This window comes from Pituophis catenifer, unplaced genomic scaffold, assembly GCF_029215685.1.
Source record: "Pituophis catenifer annectens isolate HBS135680 unplaced genomic scaffold, rPitCat1.0.hap2 SCAF_1, whole genome shotgun sequence".
NCBI lineage: Eukaryota > Metazoa > Chordata > Lepidosauria > Squamata > Colubridae > Pituophis > Pituophis catenifer.
The window spans coordinates 22,128,750-22,154,760 of record NW_027256881.1 but is presented as its reverse complement, the minus strand read 5'-3'; the positions used below and the strand labels follow the sequence as shown (position 1 = coordinate 22,154,760).

At 44.2% G+C, this 26,011-nt stretch overlaps 1 protein-coding gene across 1 annotated transcript in view; it reads right to left on the bottom strand.

The window, feature by feature from the left end:
• LOC139308450 (cGMP-dependent protein kinase 2-like) overlaps positions 1–21,752 on the bottom strand; it is a 43,368-nt gene extending 21,616 nt beyond the window's left edge. The window contains exons 1-11 of the mRNA XM_070931977.1: positions 21,677–21,752; positions 20,188–20,344; positions 19,843–20,009; positions 15,372–15,485; positions 13,829–13,934; positions 13,020–13,083; positions 12,802–12,879; positions 11,331–11,419; positions 9,941–10,006; positions 7,479–7,517; positions 1,134–1,178 (exon numbers count right to left, since the gene is read on the bottom strand). Of these exons, the coding sequence (XP_070788078.1) occupies positions 1,134–1,178; positions 7,479–7,517; positions 9,941–10,006; positions 11,331–11,419; positions 12,802–12,879; positions 13,020–13,083; positions 13,829–13,934; positions 15,372–15,485; positions 19,843–20,009; positions 20,188–20,344; positions 21,677–21,752 (1,001 nt within the window). The remainder of the gene's footprint in view (positions 1–1,133; positions 1,179–7,478; positions 7,518–9,940; positions 10,007–11,330; positions 11,420–12,801; positions 12,880–13,019; positions 13,084–13,828; positions 13,935–15,371; positions 15,486–19,842; positions 20,010–20,187; positions 20,345–21,676) is intronic.
• Between the last annotated feature and the right edge of the window lie 4,259 nt (positions 21,753–26,011).

Below are 26,011 nucleotides of genomic sequence, written 5' to 3'. Positions count from 1 at the left end.
TAGAACCGGCTGAATTTCACCACTGATTTGAATCCACTGTTTCCTACCGTTTCATCTACCATGGATAACATTACTGAAATGCAGCCTGAAAGGAAAACGATTCCCCCGCCATAAAACAGATTCATCCTGGTTCAGTTGAACAAGCCTCACTCAATCAAGAGTCCCTGCATTGCTTGTACTTCGATACAACTGATCAGTGTCTGCATTTTCTCCAGGGTCTTGAGGCTGCATAGAAAGAGCTAACAGTTCTTGCCGTTGGCTACATGTATTGCTTGACTTCTTTAATTGAGACAGCTGCATTTATATCCTTTTTGGTTTGCCATTGGCATCTCTGCTTTCCACTTGCAGCCTACCAACTTTTGACTTGTGTAGGTTGATGATGACCATTTTTCAGAGCAGCGAGGCATCTGAGCTTCCAGGATTTTCTGTCCCTAAATTTGCTCCTTTATCATTCCTATTGAGTGCTATTTAATCTGTAAGATGTACAGAAAATAAAGTTGATACTTCGTGGAAATGTTCCAGATTATGGCCATGATGTTTTCTTGATTAGCGCCGGGGAAAAATATTCCCTTGCTTGTGTGATATGCTGATCTCAACAAGACAAATGGACTGTTAGCAGAGGTCTGTTTTTATGAATAACTTCACTGCTGTTACTACTGTTGTCTAGGGAACCTCTCGATTTCTTACCGCCCCCGACTGGAACTGGCAGGAAAAAGGCACAGTTTTGATAAAATCCTGGAGGCTACAAACAACAAGAGAAATCCCAATGTGTCCTTTAATTGGGCAAACCTAGAATTTTAAAACCTAGAACTGTTGTTTCAGTAGGAAAAGTAGCCCCTGAGAATATTGTCGACAAGCTTAAACAAAAAAGCTTGAGGTGTTGCCTTCCATTGGTTTCTGTGACTTTTATAACCACAGGAAAAGAGGATGCCTGCTAAGCAAGCCATGGAAGAGCAACCCGTGGCCTGGCATCAGTGCAGAAACCAACCAAGTAAGGTTTTATTTGTCCTGACAGCTCTCAGCCTTACTTGATCACTTTGCCATGAACGTGCTCCCAGGATCAGCATCAGCAGCTGAAGTGGATACCCAGCAATGACACACCAGTATATTCATAAAGAAGGTTTAACACTGACCGTCTCGTTTCAGAAAGAGGGACATCCTCTTGTAACGCGACTTCCCTGGGAGGATGGGAAAGGAGAAGAAAAAGAACACATTAATGACATAAAAAAATTTCTCTCTCCCTCTCCTTCTCTCTCTCTCCCTCTCTCTCCCCCCCTCTCTCTCCCTCTCCTCCTCTCTCCCTCTCCCTTTCTCTCCCTCTCCCTCTTTCCCCCACTCCCTCTTCCCCCTCTCCCTCTCTCTCTCCCTCTCCCTCTTTCCCTCTCCCTTTCTCTCCCTCTCCCTCTTTCCCCCACTCCCTCTTCCCCCTCTCCCTCTCTCTCTCCCTCTCCCTCTTTCCCTCTCCCTTTCTCTCCCTCTCCCTCTTCCCCCCTCTCCCTCTCCCTCTCCCTTTCTCTCCCTCTCCCTCTTCCCCCCTCTCCCTCTCTCTCTCCCTCTTTCCCTCTCTCCCTCTTTTCCCCCTCTCCTCTCCCTCTCCCTCTCCTCCTCTCTCCCCCTTTCTCTCTCCCTCCTTTCCTCTCCCTCTCCTCCTCCTCTCTCTCCCTTTCCCTTTCTCTCTTTCTCTTTCCCTCCCTCTCTCTCCCTCTCTCTCTCCCTCTCCTTCCCTCTCCCTCTCCTCCTTTCTCTCTCCCTCTTTCCCTCTCTCTCCCTTTCCCTCCCTCTCTCTTTCTCCCCCTCTCTCCCTCCTTTCCTCTCCCTCTCCTCCTCCTCTCTCTCTCCCTCTCCCTTTCTCTCTTTCCCTCCCTCTCTCCCTCTCTCTCTCTCCTTCCCTCTCCCTCTCCTCCTTTCTCTCTCTCCCTATCCCTCTTTCCCTCTCTCTCCCTTTCCCTCCCTCTCTTTCTCTCTCTCTCTCTCTCTCCCTCTCCCTCCCTCTCCCTCCCTCTCCTTCTCCCTCTCCTCCTCTCCCTCTCCCTCTCTCTCCCCCCCCCCTCTCTCTCTCACACACACACACACAGAGTTTTCCAGGGCGAACTGAGCCCCCCACCCATAGTTATATATATCATCCTTCTTCAGTTCTGAATAATTCACTAACAGGATACTTTATTGTGGACGTTGGACAGATGGGTGTGGAGGTTTTTCTCAGAATGGGAGCGAGTTACCAAAGCAAGAATTAGCCACATTCCTCAGACTGAAGCCTAAGACAAAATGTACACCTGCAGAAATCACAGGAGGAGGCAAAACCAGATCCTTTCCTTTTAGGATTCCATAAGACGAAATAAACATAATTTGTGCTCTTAGTTGGCAAGAAAAAGGATCTTCCCAGGCCCAACACTGCAGGCAGAAACAAAGCATCCTTCATTTTTAATTAATAGAATAGAAGGCAAGATCACCTAGGAGATCCCAGCTAAAGAACCGAGTCTTTCGGTAGGAATGGAGGAGAGAAAAATTAAAAATTATCATCTCCTGATTATACACATAAACAAAACAGGAAACTGCATACTATGTTTTCACTCACCACATTCATTTTCTGAACTTACAAAATATACTGAATTATAAATTAACCAAACTTGCTGAGTCTGTGCAACATGCTAAACTATTCCCAGCAAAATGATGAATCCAACAAACAAATATATTAAGGTTGTTTAAAATTAAACAAGCTCAACATATATTACACGAATGCAGTTGGTTGATCTTTAATTGATCTGGTTAGGCATGTTTTGTGAACATAGCTAGTGTATATTTTGAACCAACCCAAATGATAGACAGATAATGTCAGATGAGTCAAATTTTGTGTAGGCTATCAAACAGGATAGTCAGTCCTGTGTTTGTTTTCCATAGGCATTTTCCCAATTATTTATTAAATTCAATTTGTACACTGCCCTATTTTGAAATGACTGTATGTGGTTCACAAAAAGAACAACAATAAAAGAAGCAAGGATTGCATAAGCAGACAGCTACAAAAATACAACAAAACAGCAAAAATCATATTTATGGGAATCAAACGTATCTTGTACCTACAGTACTGGGATGATAATTAATCAATGCAGATTCATACTTAGGACTCCACTTTAAAGTGTTATTATCATCACTAACTGAGCTAACAATAAAATTCATGTATAAGATTTGCTGTCCCCATTGGCTAGACTTATGCTACCATAGACACAACGCCAGCAAATGGTGTTGTCATCATTTACAGTGTACAGGGCATACTAAGGACAGTGATTGATGGATTCCTCCAGCTTTGTTTCTCTCCCCTCCCTCCATATGTTAGCAGCCAGTGGAAAAACATCCCCCAATTACTCTGCTTAATACGGAATGATAGGGGACGAAGAAAATTTTGACAGATGGTTAAATAAGTAGTTTAGTCTTCTGTCACAACTCGTTCTGGTTTGGTGCTCTTTTGCATAGAGGCATTCAAAGAAAGGCTAAATATCGGCTGGCCTCAGAGAATATTTGGACAAGGGTGGGCAAGCACTATTCCAAAACAGTGTTGTTTTCAAATAACACTAACCCCAGGTGCCTTTGATTGCACCCCCTACTAAACCCTTGTGTCAAATCAGACCTGATCATTGATGCCTTATATACAGAAGACATCAATGATGCCTTCAGCACTTTACCTGCCAGGCCCCTGAGCTGTTCCCTGGTTTAGAGACATGGATTAGCCAGGACACAAAGCAGCTAGAAGAGAGCTCTCTGGCACACACTTCTCTGCACAACTCTACCACTGCTGGTCAGAACTACTCCAAAAGACAATGTCCAGGGGCCAGATGGGAAAAAGCATGCCCACCTCAGCCTAAACTGGCCAATAGATTAAAAGTTTATCTCATTCCTTATAGGTTGCTTGCCTGCAACATTAACCAAATAGACAGTAAAGATGTCGAAAGGAACCCATAATAACTCTGGGACAGAGGTGAAATCCAATTTTTTTTACTACCGGTTCTGTGGGCATGGCTTGGTGGGTGTGGTGTGGCTTGGTGGGCATGGCAAGGGAAAGATACTGCAAAATCTCCATTCCCACCCCACTCCAGGGGAAGGATACTGCAAAATCCCCATTCACTCCCCATTCCTGTGGGAAGGATATTGCAAAATCTCCATTCCCACCCCACTCTGGGGCCAGCCAGAGGTGGTATTTGCCAGTTCTCTGAACTGCTCAAAATTTCTGCTACCATTTCTCCAGAACCTGTCAGAACCTGCTGGATTTCACCCCTGCTCTGGGGTGATTTGTTGCTTGTTTAAAGGAAAAAAAATACTATTACAACACTGGAGCAGCTAAAGGCCCTTATAGGTGTCTATATATGAGATATACTATTAGGATTAGTAAGGCTACTAATGTGATTTTTGTGATTTTTATTTATACTGGCCAATAGAAGGCAGCCCATAACCGATTATATACTATCTCCCAGTGGTCAACATAGGTAAAAGCATCACACAGGATAAACACTGCGTGAAAACAGACTTATTTCTTATGTGCAGAGTATTACACATTTTAAGATTTAATTTGGTTTACTAATTATGCTGTTTCAAATTACAGTGCAAATCAAAAACTGGAACTCCAGTAAGTCCCACCTTCAGAATCATTATATAAGACCATATTTTTTTTTTAAAAAAAAACAGTTTCATCTTTACAACCATCCTCAAGAGCATATAAAATCCAATTTTATGTGGCTCTTCCGCACATAAGTCTTGGGGCCCAGGTTTGGATGATTTTGCATGGGAAATAAGGCGGCAATAATTATATTTACCTGGTGATTCTGGGCATACCAGTACTGTACCCTTAAGCTGTTCCTATCCCATGCTGATGCTAGTTGGACTCTAAACTGATTTAAGAAAATTCTTTCTGGATTGTGATGCTTCGGCAGCAACTTGATGGGTGTTCGTTCTGCACTGCTGTCTTTCATGATAACAGACAATATTTATTTATTCATTTTATTTCTCATCTTTAAAAACCACCCATCTTTCTCCCTTAATGTTGTGTCCTCTCATATTTCCATGCCAGGAAAGCAATTACCAATCATATTTCTCTGAGCAGGTCTTACTAAACAGATATACCTACTTTTATATGCACATATAAAAATGCTTTTCTGTAAAATTAAATTAAAGTTAGATATAAGAAATTAAGGCATTCAAATATAAATGAATCTAGGCAGCTTTAAAATGAAAAAAAATCCTTTTTTTTTTCCCATTTTCCATTTGGCTCAATAACGTCTGTGCCGTCCTTGTTGCAGGAGCCTCTCAAATGAAGTGGATGTAACATTTTCCTGACATACAGAAGGTCACTGGTTGAAACCCAGCAGGATTTTTTTTTAATTATTTCGGTCCCCCCCCCCAATTTGTTATCTGAATGGTCCTTGGTGCTCTCTGAGCTCAGCTGTTTCCTTGCAGATGATTCATTACCCAAACTAGGTAACATGAACAGTGCACTGATGATGATGATGATGATGTCCCTTCCTCTACCTGCAACAGAATACCTTATGCCACCAGACTTGAAATTTTGGGCTTAGACAACTTAGAACTATGCCGACTTCGGTCTGACCTAAGCATAGTACACAAAATTGTACAAAATTATCTGCCATAACATCCTACCTGTCAATGACTACTTCAGCTTCAACCACAACAATACACGAGCAAATAATAGATACAAACTCAAGGTAAATTGCAGAAAATATGTCTTCAGTAACAGAGTGGTCAATGCCTGGAATGCACTACCTGACTCTGTTGTTTCTTCCCAAAACCCACAAAACTTTAACCTTAGACTGTCTACTCTTGACCTCACCCCATTCCTAAGAGGTCTGTAAGGGGCGTGCATAAGAGCACCAGCGTGCCTACTGTCCCTGTCCTAATGTCCCCATTTATTCGTATCCTTTTCATGTATTCAAATCATGTTTATACTTTTATCTGTTATTTAATATATGCTTGACAAATAAATAAATAAATAAATAAATAAATAAATAAATAAATAAATAAATAAATAAATGTTACCTAGTTTGAACAATGAAATGTCCGAGCTCAGAGAGCATCAAAGACCCCTCAAGGTGCATGCTTTGCTGAGAAAGAAGATATTGTTTCATGTTCTTCCTGATACTACAGAAAGTAAGGTTTTATTTCAGCTCCAAAATAAGGACTTTGCAGTTCTTATTCACATGGGCTATTTGGAACAGGATTAAAAAGAAGGAAGGGAAGGGAAGGGAAGGGAAGGGAAGGGAAGGGAAGGGAAGGGAAGGGAAGGGAAGGAAGGAAGGAAGGAAGGAAGGAAGGAAGGAAGGAAGGAAGGAAGGAAGAAAGAAAGAAAGAAAGAAAGAAAGAAAGAAAGAAAGAAAGAAAGAAAGAAAGAAAGAAAGAAAGAAAGAGAATGCTTCAATGGTGCACCAGTGAACTTTTTAAAAAACAGCCTGGTGGAAAAGTGAGTAGCTCCAGGGAAACAATATTAATTTCAAAAATGTGTTTGTGCCAGGTTCTGAACCAGCGAGGCTTTGCATGTCAGGGAAATGCTGCTGGGAGACCACTGGCAACAGAGATCAGAGAGTTGCAAGGCAGCAACCCTATAAGCCAGCTGAAAGGACATTTCTGCCACTGCACGCAGTACTAAATCAAAGTGCCAGAGTTGCCTATAGCAATGTTTTTCAACCTCAGCCACTTTAAAATGCATGGGCATCAACTCCTAGAATTCCTCATCCAGCATACTAGTGGGGGGAATTCTGGGAGTTGAAGTCCACACATCCTAAAGTCAACAAAGTTGAGAAATACTGTGTCTAGACCAGTGATGGCTAACCATTTTGCCATCGCGTGCCAAAAGCAGGGGGAGCATGGGGGGGCACATGCCCACGTGTGCCGACATCCATAATTCTATGTGCCTCGCCCCCCCACGCATGTGTGCACGACCCCCCCAAACTCCGCCCGCTTTTGGCATGTGATGGCACAGTGGGCCCGGTAGACCCGTTTTTCACTCTCCCCAGGCTCTAGAAACTTTCTAGGAGCCTGGGGAGGGCAAAAACGGCATTCCCTCCCCCCCCGGAGGCCCTCCGGAGGCTGGAAATGGCCTGCTTGCTGACTGGTGGGCCCAGAAGACCTGAAAATCAGTGTGCCGGAGCTGAGCTCATGTGCCCACTGATATGGCTCTGCGTGCCATCTGTGGCACGCGTGCCATAGGTTTGCCATCACGGGTCTAGACAAAAGTAAAGCACAGCAGGCAAATCAAATAACAAATCCTGTGACTGCACGAACAGGAAAAATGGAATAAGAGTACATGGATGGGAATCACATGCAGTGGATATGGGATGAGAAGAGGACACTGTTGCCCATTTCTGCCTTCCAAAAACAATTGGAAGCTCATACTTGTGACTGGATCTTTTGTTGAACTGCCTCAGTGATCACAACGCAGAGCCCCATTCAACCCACCCCAGAAGCAAGGAAATACTTACGGCTCACGAGCACACATTGGACTCAGCTCCTGGAAATCCCTGGAAAAGGGCAGGGGGTGGATTCAGAAAACAGAAGAGAGTCATGAAAATTCAGTTTGGAACTATTCACGGGCCCCCATAGCCCTTATGATCCCAACTGGGAGCAGAATTTCGGTTGCCAAGTAAGGTGATTGTTAAGTGAATTGTGCACTATGTTAACGACTTTTCTAGCCACAGTTGTTAAGTGAGTCATGCGGTTTCACATATTCCCTTCCCCCATTGACTTTGCTTATCAGAAGCCAGCTGGGAAGGTTGCAAATGGCAGCCATAGGACCCAGGAAGCTGCAACCATCATAAATACTTGCTGGTTGCCAAGCAACTAAATTATGATCATGTGATCGTGGGGATGCTGGGACGGCCATAAGTGCAAGGACCGGTGGTCAATTTTTTTCAGTGCCATTGTAAACAAATGGTTGTAAGTCAAGGATTACCTATATCCCCCTCCCCCACTGTAAGAGGAGTTGCCACATAGATCAACTATCTCCTCAGTGCAAGAATTCAGATTAAAGCATCTGCAAGAAATAATCGGTTCAGCCTCTGTTTAGATATATCAAGAAAAGCAAAGCTCAGCATCTCCCTTGATAACTGGTTCCAGATTTGGCAATTTGAAACACATCATGCAGCATGGCAAATATAATCATTTTTAGTCTGGTTTCTAAGGGGGCCTAAATGTCTACAAATATTGCAAATCAGTTAGATGTATTAAAAGGGGGAGTCAGAAACCCAATAGTTCTCTTTTATTACTTTCCTTTTCCTCCCTCCCTCCCTCACCTTCTCTCCCTCGCTCATATAATTAAATTTGTTTCTCAATCTCAGCCACCCTAAAATGCCTGGGCATCAACTCATACAATTAGCAAATTGTTAAATTTGCTCTACTTTTTCCGTTTATTAATAGGTATTACACACACACACATACACACACACACAAAGTAACAATATAAGGGAAACTTTAATAAGTAATCAGCTATTAAAACCTCTAGTATAACAATTATTTTGATGTGAGTTGTGTAGTGGTTCTGTTACATTGAATTCTGGATGAAAAAGCTAAATAATTTTATGCTTCTAAAATTGCCAGTCTAAACTGTAATTAACATTGATACACTGTTTTTCTCTCTTTTCTATCCTCAATATTCTAAGCTATTTAAATAATAGAATGTCAATAATCTTTAACATATTATGCAAACATCAATGAATGGAAACAGTATATAACCATACAATGTACTAAAAGGGGGGGAAAGACATATTTTCCCTTTTTCCATTAGAAACAAGTTTGCCATACACATCATCATCATCATCATCATCATCATCATCATCATCATCATCATCATCATTATAGTGCAAGCTATTTGAATATTGGTTTCAAAAGTGGAGCATAAGCACTAATATAATACAACAGCCAATTCTACCCTTCTTGAGAGGCAAGTAGTGAAAGTGATTGTTGACACCCCTACTTCATTTTAAAATCTGGATTCCTATAATAGTCTGAGCCACCAATTACTCCAAGTCATTTCAACCTGGAATGTTGTGAGAATCCATCCATTATATTTCAAACAATAATCTTCGAAGCAGAGGGCTGACCCTTTATTATACAGTTATTAAAAATTTTAGTCGTTGATGTAAAGCTGTGCAAGTTAAGGTAGCAAAGAGCCATAGATTATCCCTAATTTATATTCTGGGTGGATAACTACATCCTCAAAATCACATGGGCTTCCTCCAAGCTCTTTTGTAGAGTCCCCATAGTATCCCTTGATCACTGCTGAAAACTGGTGGCATAATTTCTCAGCATTTGAGGAAGGAAGCCCAAGCTTAGAACAGTTTTAAAGCAAAGAAGACCCTCCAATTGTCTACCTCAAACCAAGGAAGAAAAGCCCCTTTGATGTGACTCTTCAGCTTTCCACCAAACTGTTGACTCTTGTATTTGTACTGAAAGCTGATCTAAAAATGTTCAACCCTCTTGTGATTCACAGCTACTAATTTTGTACCCTCTGCTTCTATATGCCGACTGAAGATAATCTTCCAGACACCAGTGAAATGTTCTTAGTCCATCACTGTGGCTGCAACAATATCACACTCAAGTGTTTCCCACAAGCACCCTGTACATTTTCTACTGCTCAGTTTCTGTGTATTCTTTGATTTGTGACATGTTGGACAGTTGTTGAGTGCCTTTGCTTCTCTGGAGCTAACATATCTGTCACCGTTCCCTTCCCTTTCCTACCAGCCCATCATCAGTGAATGTTTTCTACAGAATGGAAAATGAGGCAGGCTAGGTTAGAAGCAGCCTCTACAATATTACTTCAGGGAGTTTGTATTTCTGACCCTAGGGAGAAATCATAAGAACTTTTACGGCCAGTTCTGAGAAGAGGCTCCGTGATACATCTTTGCACATTCAGGCTCCATATGTGCAAGAAGTCAACATTACTTACTCTTTAGCTACTGCAATGCAGGTTACTTCAACCTGTGCTCGGCAGCTGGCTGTCCGGCGAATGTTGCTGCAAGTGTGGAAAAGTGAAAAAATGGAAAAGTGAAAAAATGGAAGAAAATTCATACTTTACTCTCTTGTGATCTCTGATTAATAAGACTACAGCCCACAGCTAATAACAGTGTGGGATGTATTGATATAAAATAGCAATAGCAATAGCACTTAGACTTATATACCGCTTCATAGTGCTTTACAGCCCTCTCTAAGCAGTTTATGGAGTCAGTGTATTTCCCCCAACAATCTGGGGGATTACCCACCTCAGAAGGATGGAAGGCTGAGTCAACCTTGAGCCTGGTGAGATTCGATCTGCCAAACTGCTGGCAGCTGGTGATTAGCAGACATAGTCTGCAGTACTGCACTCTAACTTCTACAAGGATATACAAGGACATATAGGAGCTGTGATGGCACAGTGGCTAGGGTACAGTATTGCAGGCTAATTCTGCATTCCCACTGACGAGAGTTTGATCCTGACCAGCTGACGGTTGACTCAACCTTCCATCCTTCTGAGGTCAATAAAATGAGGACCCAGATTGTTGGGGGCAATATGCTGACATTTGTAAACTACTCAGAGACTACTGCAAAGCAGTGTGGAGTGGTATATATGTCTAAGTGTTAGTGCTAGTGCTATGTGCTTGTAACTTCTCATCCAAAAACACACCGGCAAAAGGATCCTCCCTGAGAAGATTGATCTGGAGCAAGAGAAAATTCCTGCAAGGGAGGCGTTCAGTGGGATACATGCAGGGGTGGGCTTCAAAAATTTTAGCAAGGGGTTCTCTGCCCGGTTGCTGGGTGGGTGTGGCCAGGGTGGGCGTGGTCTAGTCAGCTTTCTGCACCACGGCAGGGGGGCGTTTTTGCCCTCCCCAGGCTCTGGAGGCTTTCTTCGAGCCTCCGGGAGGGCAAAAACAGCCTCCTCAGGATCCGGAGGCCCTCCCGAGCTTCCGGTAGGCCTGTTTTTCACCCTCCCTGAGCCTCAGTGCACACCCTGTACTTACCTGCATCCAAAATAGGCTGCATGGGGACTCCTGGGAGAGGCGGGGTGGGCGGGGCCAGCCAGGAGTGGGATTTGGGGTTCTCTGAACTGCACAGAATCTTAGCTAGAGGTTCTCCTGAACCCCTGCGAACTCCCAGCAGCCCATCCCTGGATACATGTCCAAAACTCTTGACCCATGTGGATCTTCCATGGGGGCCTCCTGGCTCAGTCAACTTCTCTGTGCTATGGACTCTGTCTATCAAATTGTTACATCAATATGCACATTTGATACTATGATATTTGTCACCTCCAGTGGGCATCTGTATCAACCAGTGCACAAAGCCTGTCAGTGTCCCACACTTACCGGATAAGGGAAAGCTCCCCAAAGTGGTCTCCAGCTTTTAACACTCGGATGTGCTCCTCCTGTCCATCCACATTCCTGGTCACGTCAACCTGCAGAGGCCAGGAAAGAAATGAGGACAGGCAGCATAGCAGAAGGGAAGGAGGGGACTGGTCCCCAGTTTGGCACGTGGGGAGTAGCAAGACAGGGAAAGCTATTTTTGTACCAGGTGCGGCAGATGAGAAAGGTATAAAAAAGCTCAGAATGGCTAGATTCACAAAGCAAACTAAATTGTAAATTTTGGTTGAGAAAATGCAACTGTTGTATTCACACAACATGCTATGCCCAAGGAAATGAAGTAACATAATAGCTTGGTTTGTATAACACACTAAAATAGTGAATAAGCCTTGGTAGTACAGGGGTTTAAGGCACCCTGTTATTAAGCTGGTTATTAAGACCAGCTGCCTGCAATTACTGCAGGGTTCGAATCTTGCCAAGGTTCAAGCTTGATTCAGCCTTCCATCCTTTCTAAGGTAGGTAAATTGAGGACCCAGTTGTGGGGGCAATAAGCTGACTTTGTACAAATATACAAAAGGATGAAGGCTATTGCTTAGCGCATTGTAAGCCACCCTGAGTCTTCGGAGAAGGGCGGCATATAAATCAAATTAAAAAAAAAAAAAGTTTCTATGCTGAGCCACAAACCACCAAACCCCATTTTAGCCTAGTTTGGCAAACCATTTTCATGCTGTTGTTAAGAACACTTGGATCCATGAAATTCTTAAGAGTTGAACTCAACTTTGGCCATAGCTACATTACTATGTTTTGTAATGTTCTTTCCGATTCTGAGAAGCATACTGGGCACTCCAGGAGTCAAGGATGTAGGCAGGAGAAATCAGCAATTTGCTTGTGATTGTGGAAGGATCTCCCAAAAATAATTAAAGGAGCAGGAAAGCAGAGGTTCTCTAGCAAAAAGTCCTCAAAATATCAGATAAATTCTACATCCAGTCAAGCACAGCCAGAGGGGGTATTCAGCAGGTTCTGACCTGTTCTGGAGAACCGATAAATACCATCTCTGACTGGCTCCACCACCATCTATTCTCTGCCTCCTGAGTCCCAGCTGATTGGGAGGAAATGGGGATTTTGCAGTAACCTTCCCCTGGAGTGGGGAGGGAATGGAGATTTTACAGTATCCTTCTCCTGCCACGCCCACCAAGCCACACCCACCAAGCCATGCCATGCCAACCAAGCCACGCCCACAGAACTGGTAGAAAAAAAAATTAATCCCACCACTGAGCACAGCTCCAGGTAAGAATGCTATTAAAAAGAGGGGGCTTTGCTTTAAGCTTGTTTGCCAGGCACACGCCCTGACTTGGAGCTTTGTGCCTTCCCCCAACACACGTGGAAAGCTAATTGTAAGGAGAATGGTAAACATGAGAAAATCACTTTCACTTTCTCAAAATCTCTTCATTGTTAACTTTACTATTCCGAGACTCACCTCTCCGGTGAGAATGAAGAAAAAGGCTCTCCCCTCATCTCCTTCCTGGATGATAAATTCGTTGGGCATGAAGGTGCGCTGCAAGAATGTACAGATTAATGTTCAGTCTCCTGAAAAGTGCTGGGGGCCATCTCAGTGCTACCCCCCCCCCCTTTACTGCACAATCCTAGCCAACCCTGAGTCAGAGAGAGTCTTTATTATGGTTGCAATTACGGTACCTCTTCTGCAGAGTCCAGCAGCTGTGAAAGATCGGCATCGGACAGGCCTTGGAGTGGTTTCACCCTGGGATGGCAATAGAAAGAGAGGGAGAGGGAGAGGGAGCGCAAACAAGGAATGCTTTGAAAATCTATGACACAGGAGCTGCAGAACTCTCTCCCAATTGCTCATAATAATTTGGAATGTTTTCTGGCATCTGCTCTTCCCCCATACCTTCATTCCAGATATGGTAATCCAGCAGTATTGGAGAATGCACTCCTGGCACCCTCCTTTCCTTTTTTTTAATCCAAAATTCAATTCCACAGATCCTCAAACCAGGGGTGAAATCCAGCAGGTTCTAACAGGTTCTGGAGAACCGGTAGCGGAAATTTTGAATAGTTCAGAGAATCGGCACATACCACCTGTGGCTGGCCCCAGAGTGGGGTGGGAATGGAGATTTTGCAATATCCTCCCCCTGCCATGCCCACCAAGCCACGCCCACAGAACTGGTAGGGAAAAAATTTGAATTTCACCCCTGCCTCAAACCCCAACTGGCTCTGCCACTGAGATCTTGCTTTAGAGGCAATGTTGGTTATTGTTTTTTCCACCACTTATTTTTCCCAAAACCCAGCCAATATTCTTGGAATCATAAAAGAAACCAAGAGGGGAATTCATTCATCGCAGAACCAATACACCTGTCCTGCCTACATTTAGTTACTTATTTATACCGCACCAGACCTCTGGTGAACCAAAGTTACTTTCATTATTCTTTTTCCTTCCATTCTCCAAACATTTCTTGATCCTCCCCTCCTTTTGTCCCCTGGCTACTTACCCTCGCAAACCTGCGAGGGCCAGAGCACGTTTCCGCTTGGCATTTTCTGTGATGATGCTGCGATATATCAGTCGATCAATGGCCCACAACTGCACCACAGTGAGTGCTGAGAAGACAGAAGTTACAGTTAACCAAGAAAGAGCGTTTCACTATAGTTTAGCTTTAGTTCTTTTCCAGCATAAATCTTTTTAACATTTGGTAGTAACAACAAATGTTTTTATTTCTGGGTTTGTTTACTGTCATCCGCAACACTAGTGAGCAAACCGTTGGCGTGGCCCCCGATAGCATTCCTTCCTATATAATGCTAAAAAAAGTTGATTTAAAAATACACCGTTCTTTCACCTCTCGCAGAGAACTGCCACATTTTAGAAAGGGTATTTCATAAGGAAACTGCAATTTTCAAAAAGCGGCGTGGGCAGCTTTCACCATCAACTTTCTGAAACACTCTTCTACATTGCAATTGACGCACATAGCCTTCAAAATCCTGTAATATTTCCATTTTTTTCCCCCCGGTGCTCGTTTAAATAAGGTATTGAAGTTAATGCAATGGTGGTTCAAATAAGAGAGCTAAAATTCAAAGGCATACACAAATCCCAATAGGGCGAACGCATTGAGATACATTATCAGCAACTAGCCATTCGCAAACGAAGAAAACAGAGGAAAGCAGATTCTGCTTCTGTTCCAGAAGTAGAGGGAAAGGATGCAATTGTACAATTGCCATAGCAACAGAATCAAGAATGCCCCAGCCCAGCATGACTTGCAAAGGCAGGACACACCAAGGCCTGAGTGCTGTTGGTGGGCATCGTGGGAAAAGGGATATTTCGACACTAGAATTGCCCCATCTCCCCTGTCCAAGAAGTCAGAATCTTCTTGATGCCCCTGGTGGACAGAACACTTGCCATAGGAAGCTACCCTTCTTGGCACGCTCATCATTAATGGGGAGGGAGGGGGCCGATGAGTGCAATCTTAAGACATGTCAGGCTAAATAAAAAATACTTTATGTAAAATATAAAAGCTTCCTCTCTCAGTTCTCAGGCTAATTATTTTAGATGGGTGAAAATATTCCCCAGCCGTTACATCTTATGAATAACTACTATCAAATTATTGCATAACATTCCGGAGGCATAATTGTGATAGCCTTTTATGGCAAAGCCAAATGAGATTGAGCAATGTGAAGACAAATGAATTCCATGTGTGTGAAAGCTTCTGCCCCCATTGTGTTGGTTCAATTTTATGGGGATAACAGGTCTTCGTTGTTTTGCCATATTTGTTTTCTTTAAGAATGCATCAACCTCTAGCTATCGTTTCTTCTCTTCCATTTCTTCCTATCCCCCTCCATTTTCACCTTCTGAGCTAACCCAATCCGAACAGAATTACACGTTGACCCTAAGGAAGACACAAAGGTGTCAGGAAATGTAGCAATTGGTGGGCACGGGTTGTTGGGACTCTTTTGATGAAGAGAGGCATAGCTGATCAAACTCGGAGTTGACATTAGCGGCAGAGAATTTTGACAAGCAGACACACATCACAATTCCTTCCTTACCCGTGACAGTTGCTGTGCGCTGGCAGTTGTATAGCACAGCCAGCTCTCCAAACACATCCCCTGGGAGCAGCCTGCGGAGATGGCGCCCCTTCTGCGTCACACCAAGCTCCCCCTCTGCAACAGGAGAATAAGGGCTATGAAGATGTGTCATTGCCACCTGCAGCTTCATCACTTGTGGAATTAACTCCCTGACCCAAGATAAACACAGGCTGAACTGTTTCATGGAGGAGGAAGAGATCTCTCCATGGCTATTAGCCATGCTAGTAAAATGCTACCTTCGTGTAATTTGCTATTAACACTAATTCTTCCCATGCCCACACACAGCAGTGGGGCAAAGTCGTACGAGTAAGTTCAGAAGTCTATGTGGTTTCATCACTATCATTAGCCACAGAAATTATATTTACAGACTATTTGTTTATTTGTGAAATTTATATTTATTTATTTATTATTTTATTTTATTTTATTTTATTTTATTATTTTTTTATTTTTTTATTTTATTTTATTTTATTTTATTTTATTTTATTATTTTATTTTATTTTATTTTATTTTATTTTATTTTATTTTATTTTATTTTATTATTTTATTTTATTCAATTTGTATACCGCCCTTCTCCTAGTGGACCCAGGCGGTGCACAGCCAGAACTAAAACACATATCAATACAAAATTTAAAATTTTTAAAAGAATTACATGCCCAAAATTTAAAACATTCAAACTAAAACCCACTGACAATTTAAAAAGCTAAAAAAAGGGGGGGTTCACGCCAGCCCTGCTTGATGGAAAAGTTTTTAGGGAACGGCGAAAGACCCGGAGAGCCAATATCCTTCGTATCTCCAGGAGCAAATTGTTCCAGAGGGCAGGAGCTGCCACAGAGAAGGCCCTCCCCCTGGGGGTCGCCAGCCGACATTGCCTGGCTGATGGCACCCTGAGGAGTCCCTCTCTGTGGGAGTGTACTGGTCGGTGGGAGGCTATCGGCGGCAGATATGCCACCCATCTCACTGTGGCAGTGACTCTGGGAGCCTTTTGGATGTGAAAAAGGTAAAAAAGATAAAATAAAATGATTAAAATTAACAAAGATTAAATAAAGACTAAAACTCAAGAGGATAGGCGACATAGGGTTGGGGATCTTCTTTCTACCCTGTCAGTCACCTCCAGCAAAGAGCATCCTTCTGAGGCTCCAGGCCAGCTGGCAGAGCCAGGTTTGAAGGGCAGGGGACACAGCAGAAAAGGCTCGTCTCCTGGAAAAGCCTCCCCCACCCTTTGGCAGATGTGATCCAAAGTAGGTTTCTTCCACTGGAGCGAGTGGGACAGGCCAATCCCATTGGGGTGAGGGTGGCTCCTCAGATACCCTGGGCCCATGCCTAAATAATGAGATAAACAATTTGCTGGAAGGTGAACCAAGTTCTGAAGCATGAGGGAGGCTGACCAATTTAAATATCAGGAAGATTCCTGTATCTTTTCTGCAGACTCCAAGAATGGGCTGATAGAAAAGTACAGGCTCCTTGAGAGTTAGTAGGCAGAGTTATTGCATTGTGTATCTACAGCATACACAGAGCATCTGTTTCCAACCTGGCCTGCACTGTTATAATTTATCCAATTTTGTTAATGGTGTCTGGGAGTCAAGGCAGTGTTATCAGCCTCACGCTCTATGGCAATGGCCTTCATTTCCTAAAGCTCACTCATGTGAGTGGAAGGATTCCTGGAATGTGGCCAGCACTTCTAAGGTTCCCCAGTGAGTAATAAGCCAAGCTAATAAAAGCTTGATTACAGTTTCACTTCTCCCGTGGTACAAGGGGGGATCAAGGTCTTGGTCTACAATTGCTGTGTTTCCATACCATAGTATGCCCAAACAAATAAACTATGTGATTGCTTAATAATGATGATCTAGTTCCCATAACATGTGAACTAGATTAGGTTTCCACAACTTCCTATTTCAGCTGAATGTTCCATACAAAGGGAAACAAGTGAAAACCAACTGCTAGTTTCTTAAATTCTGGATTAGGACAAAGTAACATTTTTTCTGCTTCAAAGCATTATCTTGCTCCAGGACGATGCCTGATCTTCAGAATTACTGTCTACCTAATTGGTTATCAATCATGCCTTCTATGCAACATGAAGAAACAATGCCAGAGATCTGCTAACAAAGGTTGGAACTGGTTTCAACAGGTATGTTTAAGATGTTTAAAGACAACCAATTAAATATGAGCTAACAGTGTGCAGTGGCAACCAAAAAAGCCAATGGAATCCTAAATTGCATTAACAGAGGGATACAATCAAGATCAAGTGAGGTACTAATACCACTCTATAAAGCCTTAGTAAGACCACTCCTAAATACTGCATCCAGTTTTGGTCACCACACTATGAAAAAAGATGTTGAGATTCTAGAGTGCAGAGAAGAGCAACCAGGATGATTAGGGGACTGGAGGCTAAAACATATGAAGAATGGTTACAGGGCATGGGCATGGCTAGTCTACTGAAGAGAAGGATCAGGGGAGACATGATAGCAGTCTTCCAATATTTGAGGAGGCCAAGCTATTTTCCAAAGCACCCGAAGGCCAGACAAGGAATAATGAATGGAAACTGATCAAGGAGAGATTCAATCTAGAACTGAGAATTTTTCTGAGAACAATCAACCAATGGAACAGCTTGCCTTCAGAAGTTGTGGGAGCTTCATCACTGGAAGCTTTCAAGAAGAGACTGGACTGCCATTTGTCAGAAGTGGTATAGTAGAGTCTCCTGTTTGGGTGGGGGGTTGGACCAGATGACCTACAAGGCCCCTTCCAACTCTGTTATTCTGTTATACTCCAATATCTCATGAATTCAAAAGGAGATCTAGGCTGCATAAAAAAAGAACTCATGCACTCGTTCACAAATGCTTTGTAACAGAAAAAATAGGAAAGTCCTTATTTCACATCACTGAGAAGGAGAGCTTTGTTAGTCTATGGTAGCAAAAAAAAAAGCAGAAGGCATCTGGTAGCAGCTTCATTTCATGCTTAGCCTTTCTACTCCATTCTCTTTTCCTCTCCCCACCCATCAGGTCTCAACTCAACTTTCACTCCGGTGCTGAAAGCAAGAAGATGCTGTCTGTTGCTGGAGTTGCACCTCTCTCTCCCCCTTATCAATATTCTTTGAACAGTGGTTTGTGTTTGTCTGATTTTCTCTGGGGGCTCAACCTCCCTGCCAAACTTCAAGGGAAATGTAACCCCATTGCATTAGGAAAACAGCTTCAATACAAATGATGTTGTAGCTCCTTGGCAACCAAGTGGTCAACTGCTTTCACACTGAACAGCCAGGGAGCAGGAACTACTTGGGAGAAGCTCCCTTTTTAGCAAAAGGGAGCACGAGAAGCAGTTCACATCCCATGGTACTGAAAAATACTTATCAAGAGCAGACTGTCACCCCTGAGTAGTTAAGAATAAGTACTCCATACTGGCTCAGAGATATTCTCATCTTCTCCAAGTGTCTTTGCTTAAGACTAGGTTAATTAGTAAATCGCAAGTGGTTGAATTTGTATATCATAAACCGTGCTAGCAATCTGAAATTTTGAGATAACGTAATATGCTGGTACATTTTATTTTTCAAATTTCAGTTGACCGTGATATGAATACTTGTTATTATCTCGCATAAGCTCTTCTCTCCTCTGAGTCTTCCTGCACAAAGAGCATAAAAAATCATCATATACTATATTGGAAAAAGGGGGTGCAGGGGTGACTTCCATCTTTTTCGGCTGGACTATGGCCCTGCCTGGTTTGGTAAATTCTGTAAATTCCAAATACCCTGAGCCTTTGACAACAGAAAGCTGGACAGACTCCTTGTCAAATACAAAAGCAGAGCTAAATTTCTCAGAAGACATTTGTCAGAGAAAAGACTCACATTTTGACATTTTCTTTTTACATGCATCCTTTTGAAAAAGGTCACTATAGAATTTTCTCCAGGAACCCTATCAATGGGGGGGATGGCAATTATCATTGTCTATTCTACTCCTGCCCACACACAAAACACAAACAAAATGCCCTCCGAGAGCATCATTCCTTTCTGAAAGATATAGAATGAAGATCAGCCTACACTTACAATTTGGTAACAAAAACTAACAAAAAGTAATTTTAGGGCAAACAAAGAAAAAGAAGCCCTGAGTCTCATGTGGAGAAATTGTTGGAGAATTTCTTCCCCTCCTGGGAAAATGCAATTAAATGGTCTTCTCTTTTTTTGGTTTTGCATTTCTCATAGAGGCAGTAATCAGTTAACTGAAGGCAAAGCAAAATGAGTGAATAATGAATAGAAAAAAGTACCTCCTTTTTTAATTGAATATCAGCTGAACTTATTTGGAATGAAGCTAACAGTGCTGCGAACAATGCCATGGTAAGGGAAGGCAGAGAGAAGGGCTACCCCCCATGGATCACCCAGGTGGGGATAAGTGATGGAACTGGTTAATACCCCTTCTTGCCCCCCCCCCCCGCTACATAGCTCCCTCACCAGCCACGATGTACATAGCATGACCGTCATCGCCTTCAGCCACTACAATGTCACCAGGCTGGCGCTGCTCTGAAGTGAAGCTCTCCACTAGGGTCTGACTCTGACCATCACCCAGACACCGCAGGAATTCATTGCGTTTAACTGCTTCCAGAATTAGACTGGCATCTCTGGGGTAAGGGAAGAAAAAGACCCAATGGTTATTCTTGCATATTCTTTCCCACACCCCATCCCAACCTGTCACATGACATCCCCATATCACAAGCAGGGAATTTGGGGTTCCAAATTCTACCTCCCGCTTGTAACCCTGAGGACAGATATTCCACTTAAGCAGACAATATGTGTTACCTTGGGGATTTGGGGACACATGGCATCTGCCAATCAGCATCAGTAATAAGGGGCTCAGGGACAATGACTTTCCCCCTACTGCCTCTTCTGGCTTCTTCCATTGGGGACTGATCCAGAGCACTCTCATTCATTTGCCCTGGAGCATGCTCTGAATTAACTGTGATTGAAGAGAGAAACAAACAAACAAAAAAAGCACCTTAATCTGGAAACTTTAAACATCTCCCCTTTTTCTCTCAACCACCCTAATCCTCTGTCATCCTAACAAATCTGGGTGATACTTAACTGAAGAAAGTTTTCTAAAAATATTGGACTAGGAAGGAAAAGACCTGGGGTTGGTGATTGCATAAACTTAATTTGCTTACAAGATTAATCTATTTTCTGCGTTTAGCAGAACATAATGAACTATAAATTAATTCACATCTAGCCACACCGACACAAAAATAGCCCTAATCTAAGGTTAGCGGGAACCAAGTGTAGCTTATTGTGTGAAAGTGTCTGCTTGGTCTTTATCTGATCTGCTTAAACATGCTGTGTGAACACAGCTACTTACAGTAGTAAATTTGAGTCAGTTGTTGTTTTTTCCCCTCAAACCAACCAACCAACCAAATGAAAACGTTCTGAGGATTAAAGAGGAAAGCAGGTAGATCACTGTCATTTCTCTGAAGAAAGCACTTAAGCAAATGGCTGAAATGCATTGTTTTCCTCTCTGCCTAATGGGATGCCCCAGCTGATGGCAATAGAAGGTTCATTTCAGGAAGATGCCCAGCCTGACACAGGGCTTGTGGTCAACACAGCTGCCTCCATTCTGCAGCTGTGAGGAGCTGGGCTCCTCAAGATGTGCTCTGGCAGCAATAGTGTATGGAAGAGGAAGCTCCTAACTACCAGTCAGGAAAAGCTTCAGGGACACCTGTTGAACTGTTGCAGAGTTCCCTAACAGTCAGCCAGTCTTGGAGGAGAAAGGACTACTGATTGTAAAATAGAATTGAAAAGCCTGGGGGGGGGGGGTGGAAGGTGGGAGCAAGTAGCACCCTGTCCAAGACTGAACAAACAAACAGATCTCTGCCAACATAGAACATAGTCCGAAAAACAGGGCAGATTTGCTAGAAGGAATTTGGACATCCTCATCATCCTGGAGATAAGGGTAGTAGGTGGAAGTGGACCATATGTAGGGCCCGGGGGCGATATCTGACACCCCCTCCTAACTACAATCTCCTGCGCAAGCTTCATTCTAATGAATAGGAGCTGCGCATCAGTGTGGCCGATTGTAACCCGCTTCCATTCGCGGGAAGAGCAATGTGGATGTTTTGCCTGGGCACCAGCCTGCCTCGAGCCAGCCCGACATCTAGAGAGAAGCTCGCAAAGGGCCTGAGGCGGTGATTCCTCTCTTTCGAACAGGCGCTCTGCTTTCTGATCGCGGCGGGGTAGGGGACTTTGGATGGGGTTCCTTTTATCCACCCCCCCCTCCCTCTTCTGAGCTGGATCGCTTTACCTGGCTGGGGTAGCGCCACGCTCTCCAGAAACTCCCTTTCCTCCTGAAGGCGCAGATCCCTCAGCCGAAGGTCCATGGTCAGTCTCAGAGAGGTTCGACTCGCGAGTCAGGCTGCAGCGGAGAGCTGCCCCGGGGTCTGCAAAGAGACAGGAGGAGAGGTTTTAAAAAGTCACCAACAGTTGACGGATCGCGCGATCCAGCTCGCTGCGCTGCCCACCGCGAAAAGGAGCAGCAGACGGTCACCCGATCCCCTCCAGGAGAGCAACGCGCCGAAGACCACGGGAGACTGAGGGATCCTGCACCCGGCTGAGCTGCCCGGAGCAACGGCGGCTGCGGGAGCGTCTCTGTGCCCCCTCGCTCCGATTCCCATTCCGCACGGCCCTACCCCGCTCGTGACTTCTTGGGATCTCCCCACGAGGTGCCCCACCGCCCGCTCGCCCGTCCGCCCGCGCAGGCGGCACCTGAAGCTTCGCTCCAAAGTGCTGCGAAGTGCTGCGGCGCCTCCACACTCCGCGCTGCCAGCCGCTCCAACTGCGGAGTGAGGGGCTGCCTGCCGGAGAGGGGAGGGCGGAGGCAGTGAGTCACCCCGGTGTCCGTGGGTGGGGGGAGGGGGCAGGTGGGCGTGCCAACATCTTTGCCGAGGCTCGGGCCCGGCGAGCTGCCCTGCCCTCGGCGCTCCACCGCCATTCCTGATGCCAACGTGTTACTAGGCAACCGGCAGGCTCCGATGCAGGTCGGGCAACTCGCTGGCTTTTCCCACAGTCCGCGGCCAGGGCTTCCCTGAGGAATAACGCGCCAAGTAGGTCTGGAGAGGAGACGAGGGTGTTCGAGCCCCCTGGCGCTTCCTCCCCACGTGAGAAGGGGGTCAAGAGGCGCAGGTCACTTGGGGCAAGGCTCAGCCACGGTGCCACATTTCCTGGAGAGTCCAAAGTGAAATCAAGTCCAAAGGATGGCTGTTCCATTCACACAATACGGTTAACTTGGTACTGAATAACGCCTTTGACTGGGATCACATAACACACTGGCCCCTGAAGTAATCGCAGTACGCTGTCACTGCCCCCCCCCCAATCTAACCATGGTTAACCCTAAGCATTAGAATGTTACGCAGGCATAGCCTCTAGGTCTTTTTTCCCCACGGGATCAAGAGACTATTGTGAGAACACAGCCAGCAGATTCCTTTCATCGGCTGCCCAAAAAAAGGCGCATGACGCAGTCGACCCGGGAGACACCGCTGTCTGTAAAGGGTGGGATCAGCAGCCACATTTGAATAGATCTCCATATTTTGCAGACGGCTTGTCGCTTTCTGGAAGTTGGTGGGGAGCAGTTATGGCGCCCTCAATGGCGGAGATTCATGGTGAGGGGCTGCCAGGAATCGAGACTCCACTGCCCGGGTCAATGTGCACGTGTGTTCACAAGGCCTGAGTGAGCGACTGCCGGCCTCGCTTTCTGGCCCTACACCAACCAGACCAGCGGGCTCTATTTCCTTCCCCTCACCTGGTTCCAATAGCACAAGAAGCCTGGACTTAAATGAGGGTTTAATAACACACACACACCCTAAGGCACATTCCAACAAAACAAAACCTCCTAAATCATGAGAAGTTCGAGCCAGACTGCAGGAGATAATTTAGATCCTGGTCTTAAAGGTCTTTCCACCTCAGACTGTCACTGTTTTATTTTAGAATAAACAGCAGTCTCTTTCTGAAACAAATATTATTTGGTCGCCTGGAATCTAAAACTCAGCCAACTGTCTCTGCACAAAGTGTTCAAAGGAAAAAAAAGAGGAAGAAGGTTAGGATGAGTAGCTTTAGATGCCGTTAAAGTTAACAACTATATTTCCTATCCAATTTCACATGACTCTGGCTGGCTTATAAAACATAACAATATAAAATAGCAATAAACCCTAGCCCAACAAACTGTCCTAGAGTCCTAGAGCCAGCTACATAAAGGATATAGAATACTGGAAAAGGTCTGCAGGAGAGAGAAAGAGCCAAATTGATTCCTCCTAAACTTAATTTGCACAGCCCACAATTAATGGCATTTGGATGTATACTGCTGCTTCTTGATCCCCTACTTTTTTAGGAGTCCTCTGGAGCAAGGGTCTCCAACCTTGGCAACTTTAAGCCTGGCGGACGTCAACTCCCAGAATTCCCCAGCCAGCTTTGACGTCCGCCAGGCTTAAAGTTGCCAAGGTTGGAGACCCCTGCTCTGGAGCCCTCCTTAGTTATCAAGCCAAATCCTTAGATCAGTGTTTCTCACCTAAGCAACTTTAAGATGTCAGGATTTCAACTTCAGGTATCTTAAAGTTGCTAAGGTTGAGAAACACTGTGTTAGACTCCAAGTCCCAGCCGTAATTGCATCATTGGGTAGCCAAAGAGAAGGCTGTAATTTTGAGAGAAGCCTTCTTCCTTCACACTCAGCAAGCAACCTAAGGAGAGATCAAGTCGTATCTTCCTGAGACCTGAGCATAAATAAAAATGAGGCTGCTGAGTTATGTTCTAGAACCATCTCCCCTAAGATAACAAATGCAAATTAGGCCAGAGGTGGTGGTTTAGGGTTACATTTATTATTTTTGGAGTGATGGAAGACCATAAAATATGAAAATCCATGTCATATGTAGATCTGCTGGTTTTGAGGGGGATAATTTGTGGGGATTTCTTTGGCTTTTTTTTTTTTACAGTAATTCCACTAAAGGAACTATACCAGGGGTCGGCAATCTTAAACACTCAAAGAGCCACACTTGGACCCGTTTCCCACAGAAAAGAAAACACCAGGAGCCACAAAACCCTTCCCATGCCTGACTATTTCCTGAGCAGCCACAAAACTAACATATGTAGTTGAATTAAACATTCTGTTTTCTTCTGAAACTTTTCTTTTCTTGGATTTATCCATAGTTGGCCTACCGGGATCGAAAAGCTCAATAAATCACATGCGGAGGTATCGCACATTGGCGGTTGTGACGTACATTTTGAGCGACAGGGAGCTGCAGCAGAGGGATGAAAGAGCCACATGTGGCTCCAGAGCTGCAGGTTGCTGACTCCTGGACTATACTATAGTTTTCATGTGGTTCCTGGCTTAAAAAGTGCTGTCATTTCCCAGCCTTTGAGTTAAAGTGAGCACTAGAGAGCTGGAAAACAGTTTCCAACTAGTCAGTGATATGTTCCTAAGGCAAAGCAAAATAAGGTGTCTGTCTCAGCAGGTTGTTAAGTGTCACGAAGAAGAGGAGGAAAAAACCCTACTGTTTTCATTTGCTATATTGGGCTTGTTCTGTCAGAGACTGGGAAAAGAGCTTGAGAAATGTTCTTTCTCATGTATTACAATAAATTGGCTAGCATAAGTTTGGAAGAGGATACCATTTTCAGCTCTGCTTCAAGCAGTAAAGCATTGTGGACCCCATCCTTAGACTCTCTATGAACATTGATTAGCTTCCTTTGTCTGTACACTGCCCACTGAGTTTGTGCCATGCTCTCCATATGGCATGTGCAGTCTGAAAAGGGCAGGCCTGCAATGTGGCAAGGAAAGGATCAATGCCTCGTTGGCTGCATACTAGTCCATAAAAACATTGCCATTATATGTGCAATTGCAGATGAGCTATCTTGTCTGGGCATTGGTTCAGTTGGAGGCAGGTGGAAATTTTTAACATGGTGATTTTCTTTTCACATGGCTACTTTCACATTTGTGCAAAAATGACTGACAATCCTGCAACTTGTTAATGCAGCTAGCAGCTTGAGAACACATCCTTCGCAAAAGGGAAGGCTAAAAAGCATGACCAAAAAATCAAACTTGTCTTTCCTTTTGAAAATGCACAGCCTGGCTCAAGAGCTGAAAACTGTGAGCCCTGAAAGAGCAACGCTGAGCCAATGTTATAGCCTTTTATACCAGCTAGTCCTATGCATAGCTGACTTAGCTGGTTCCAAACAGACCAGTGGGAACTGGTAGGCACTCTGCACATTCCCAGAGCTATTCTTCTAGTTGCTTCAGTTATTTTAGAACACACATCTGGTTTTAAAGAAAGATTATCAGGTGAGTTTTGCAGCTAATTAAGCTTCAGCATACATTCCCATGAAATACACTTTTACTGGCATCTGCATCTGAGGAATACTTGCCAAAACAGATTGACAGATTCAGAGCCACTCAACTACAAAATCAGACAAGGAAACCACAGACATCTGTGTTGATGTTCATGTGTGGTGGGGTGAATGAGCTGTGTGTCTATCTCCTTCCCCCAAGGGATTTTCAGAAAATGGAATATGGGATATGTATCTGATGCCCAGTTTTAAGCTTTGGCCTGGGATAGATTTTGCATCTTTCCTTTCTCACCCCATCAAGAGGTCTATG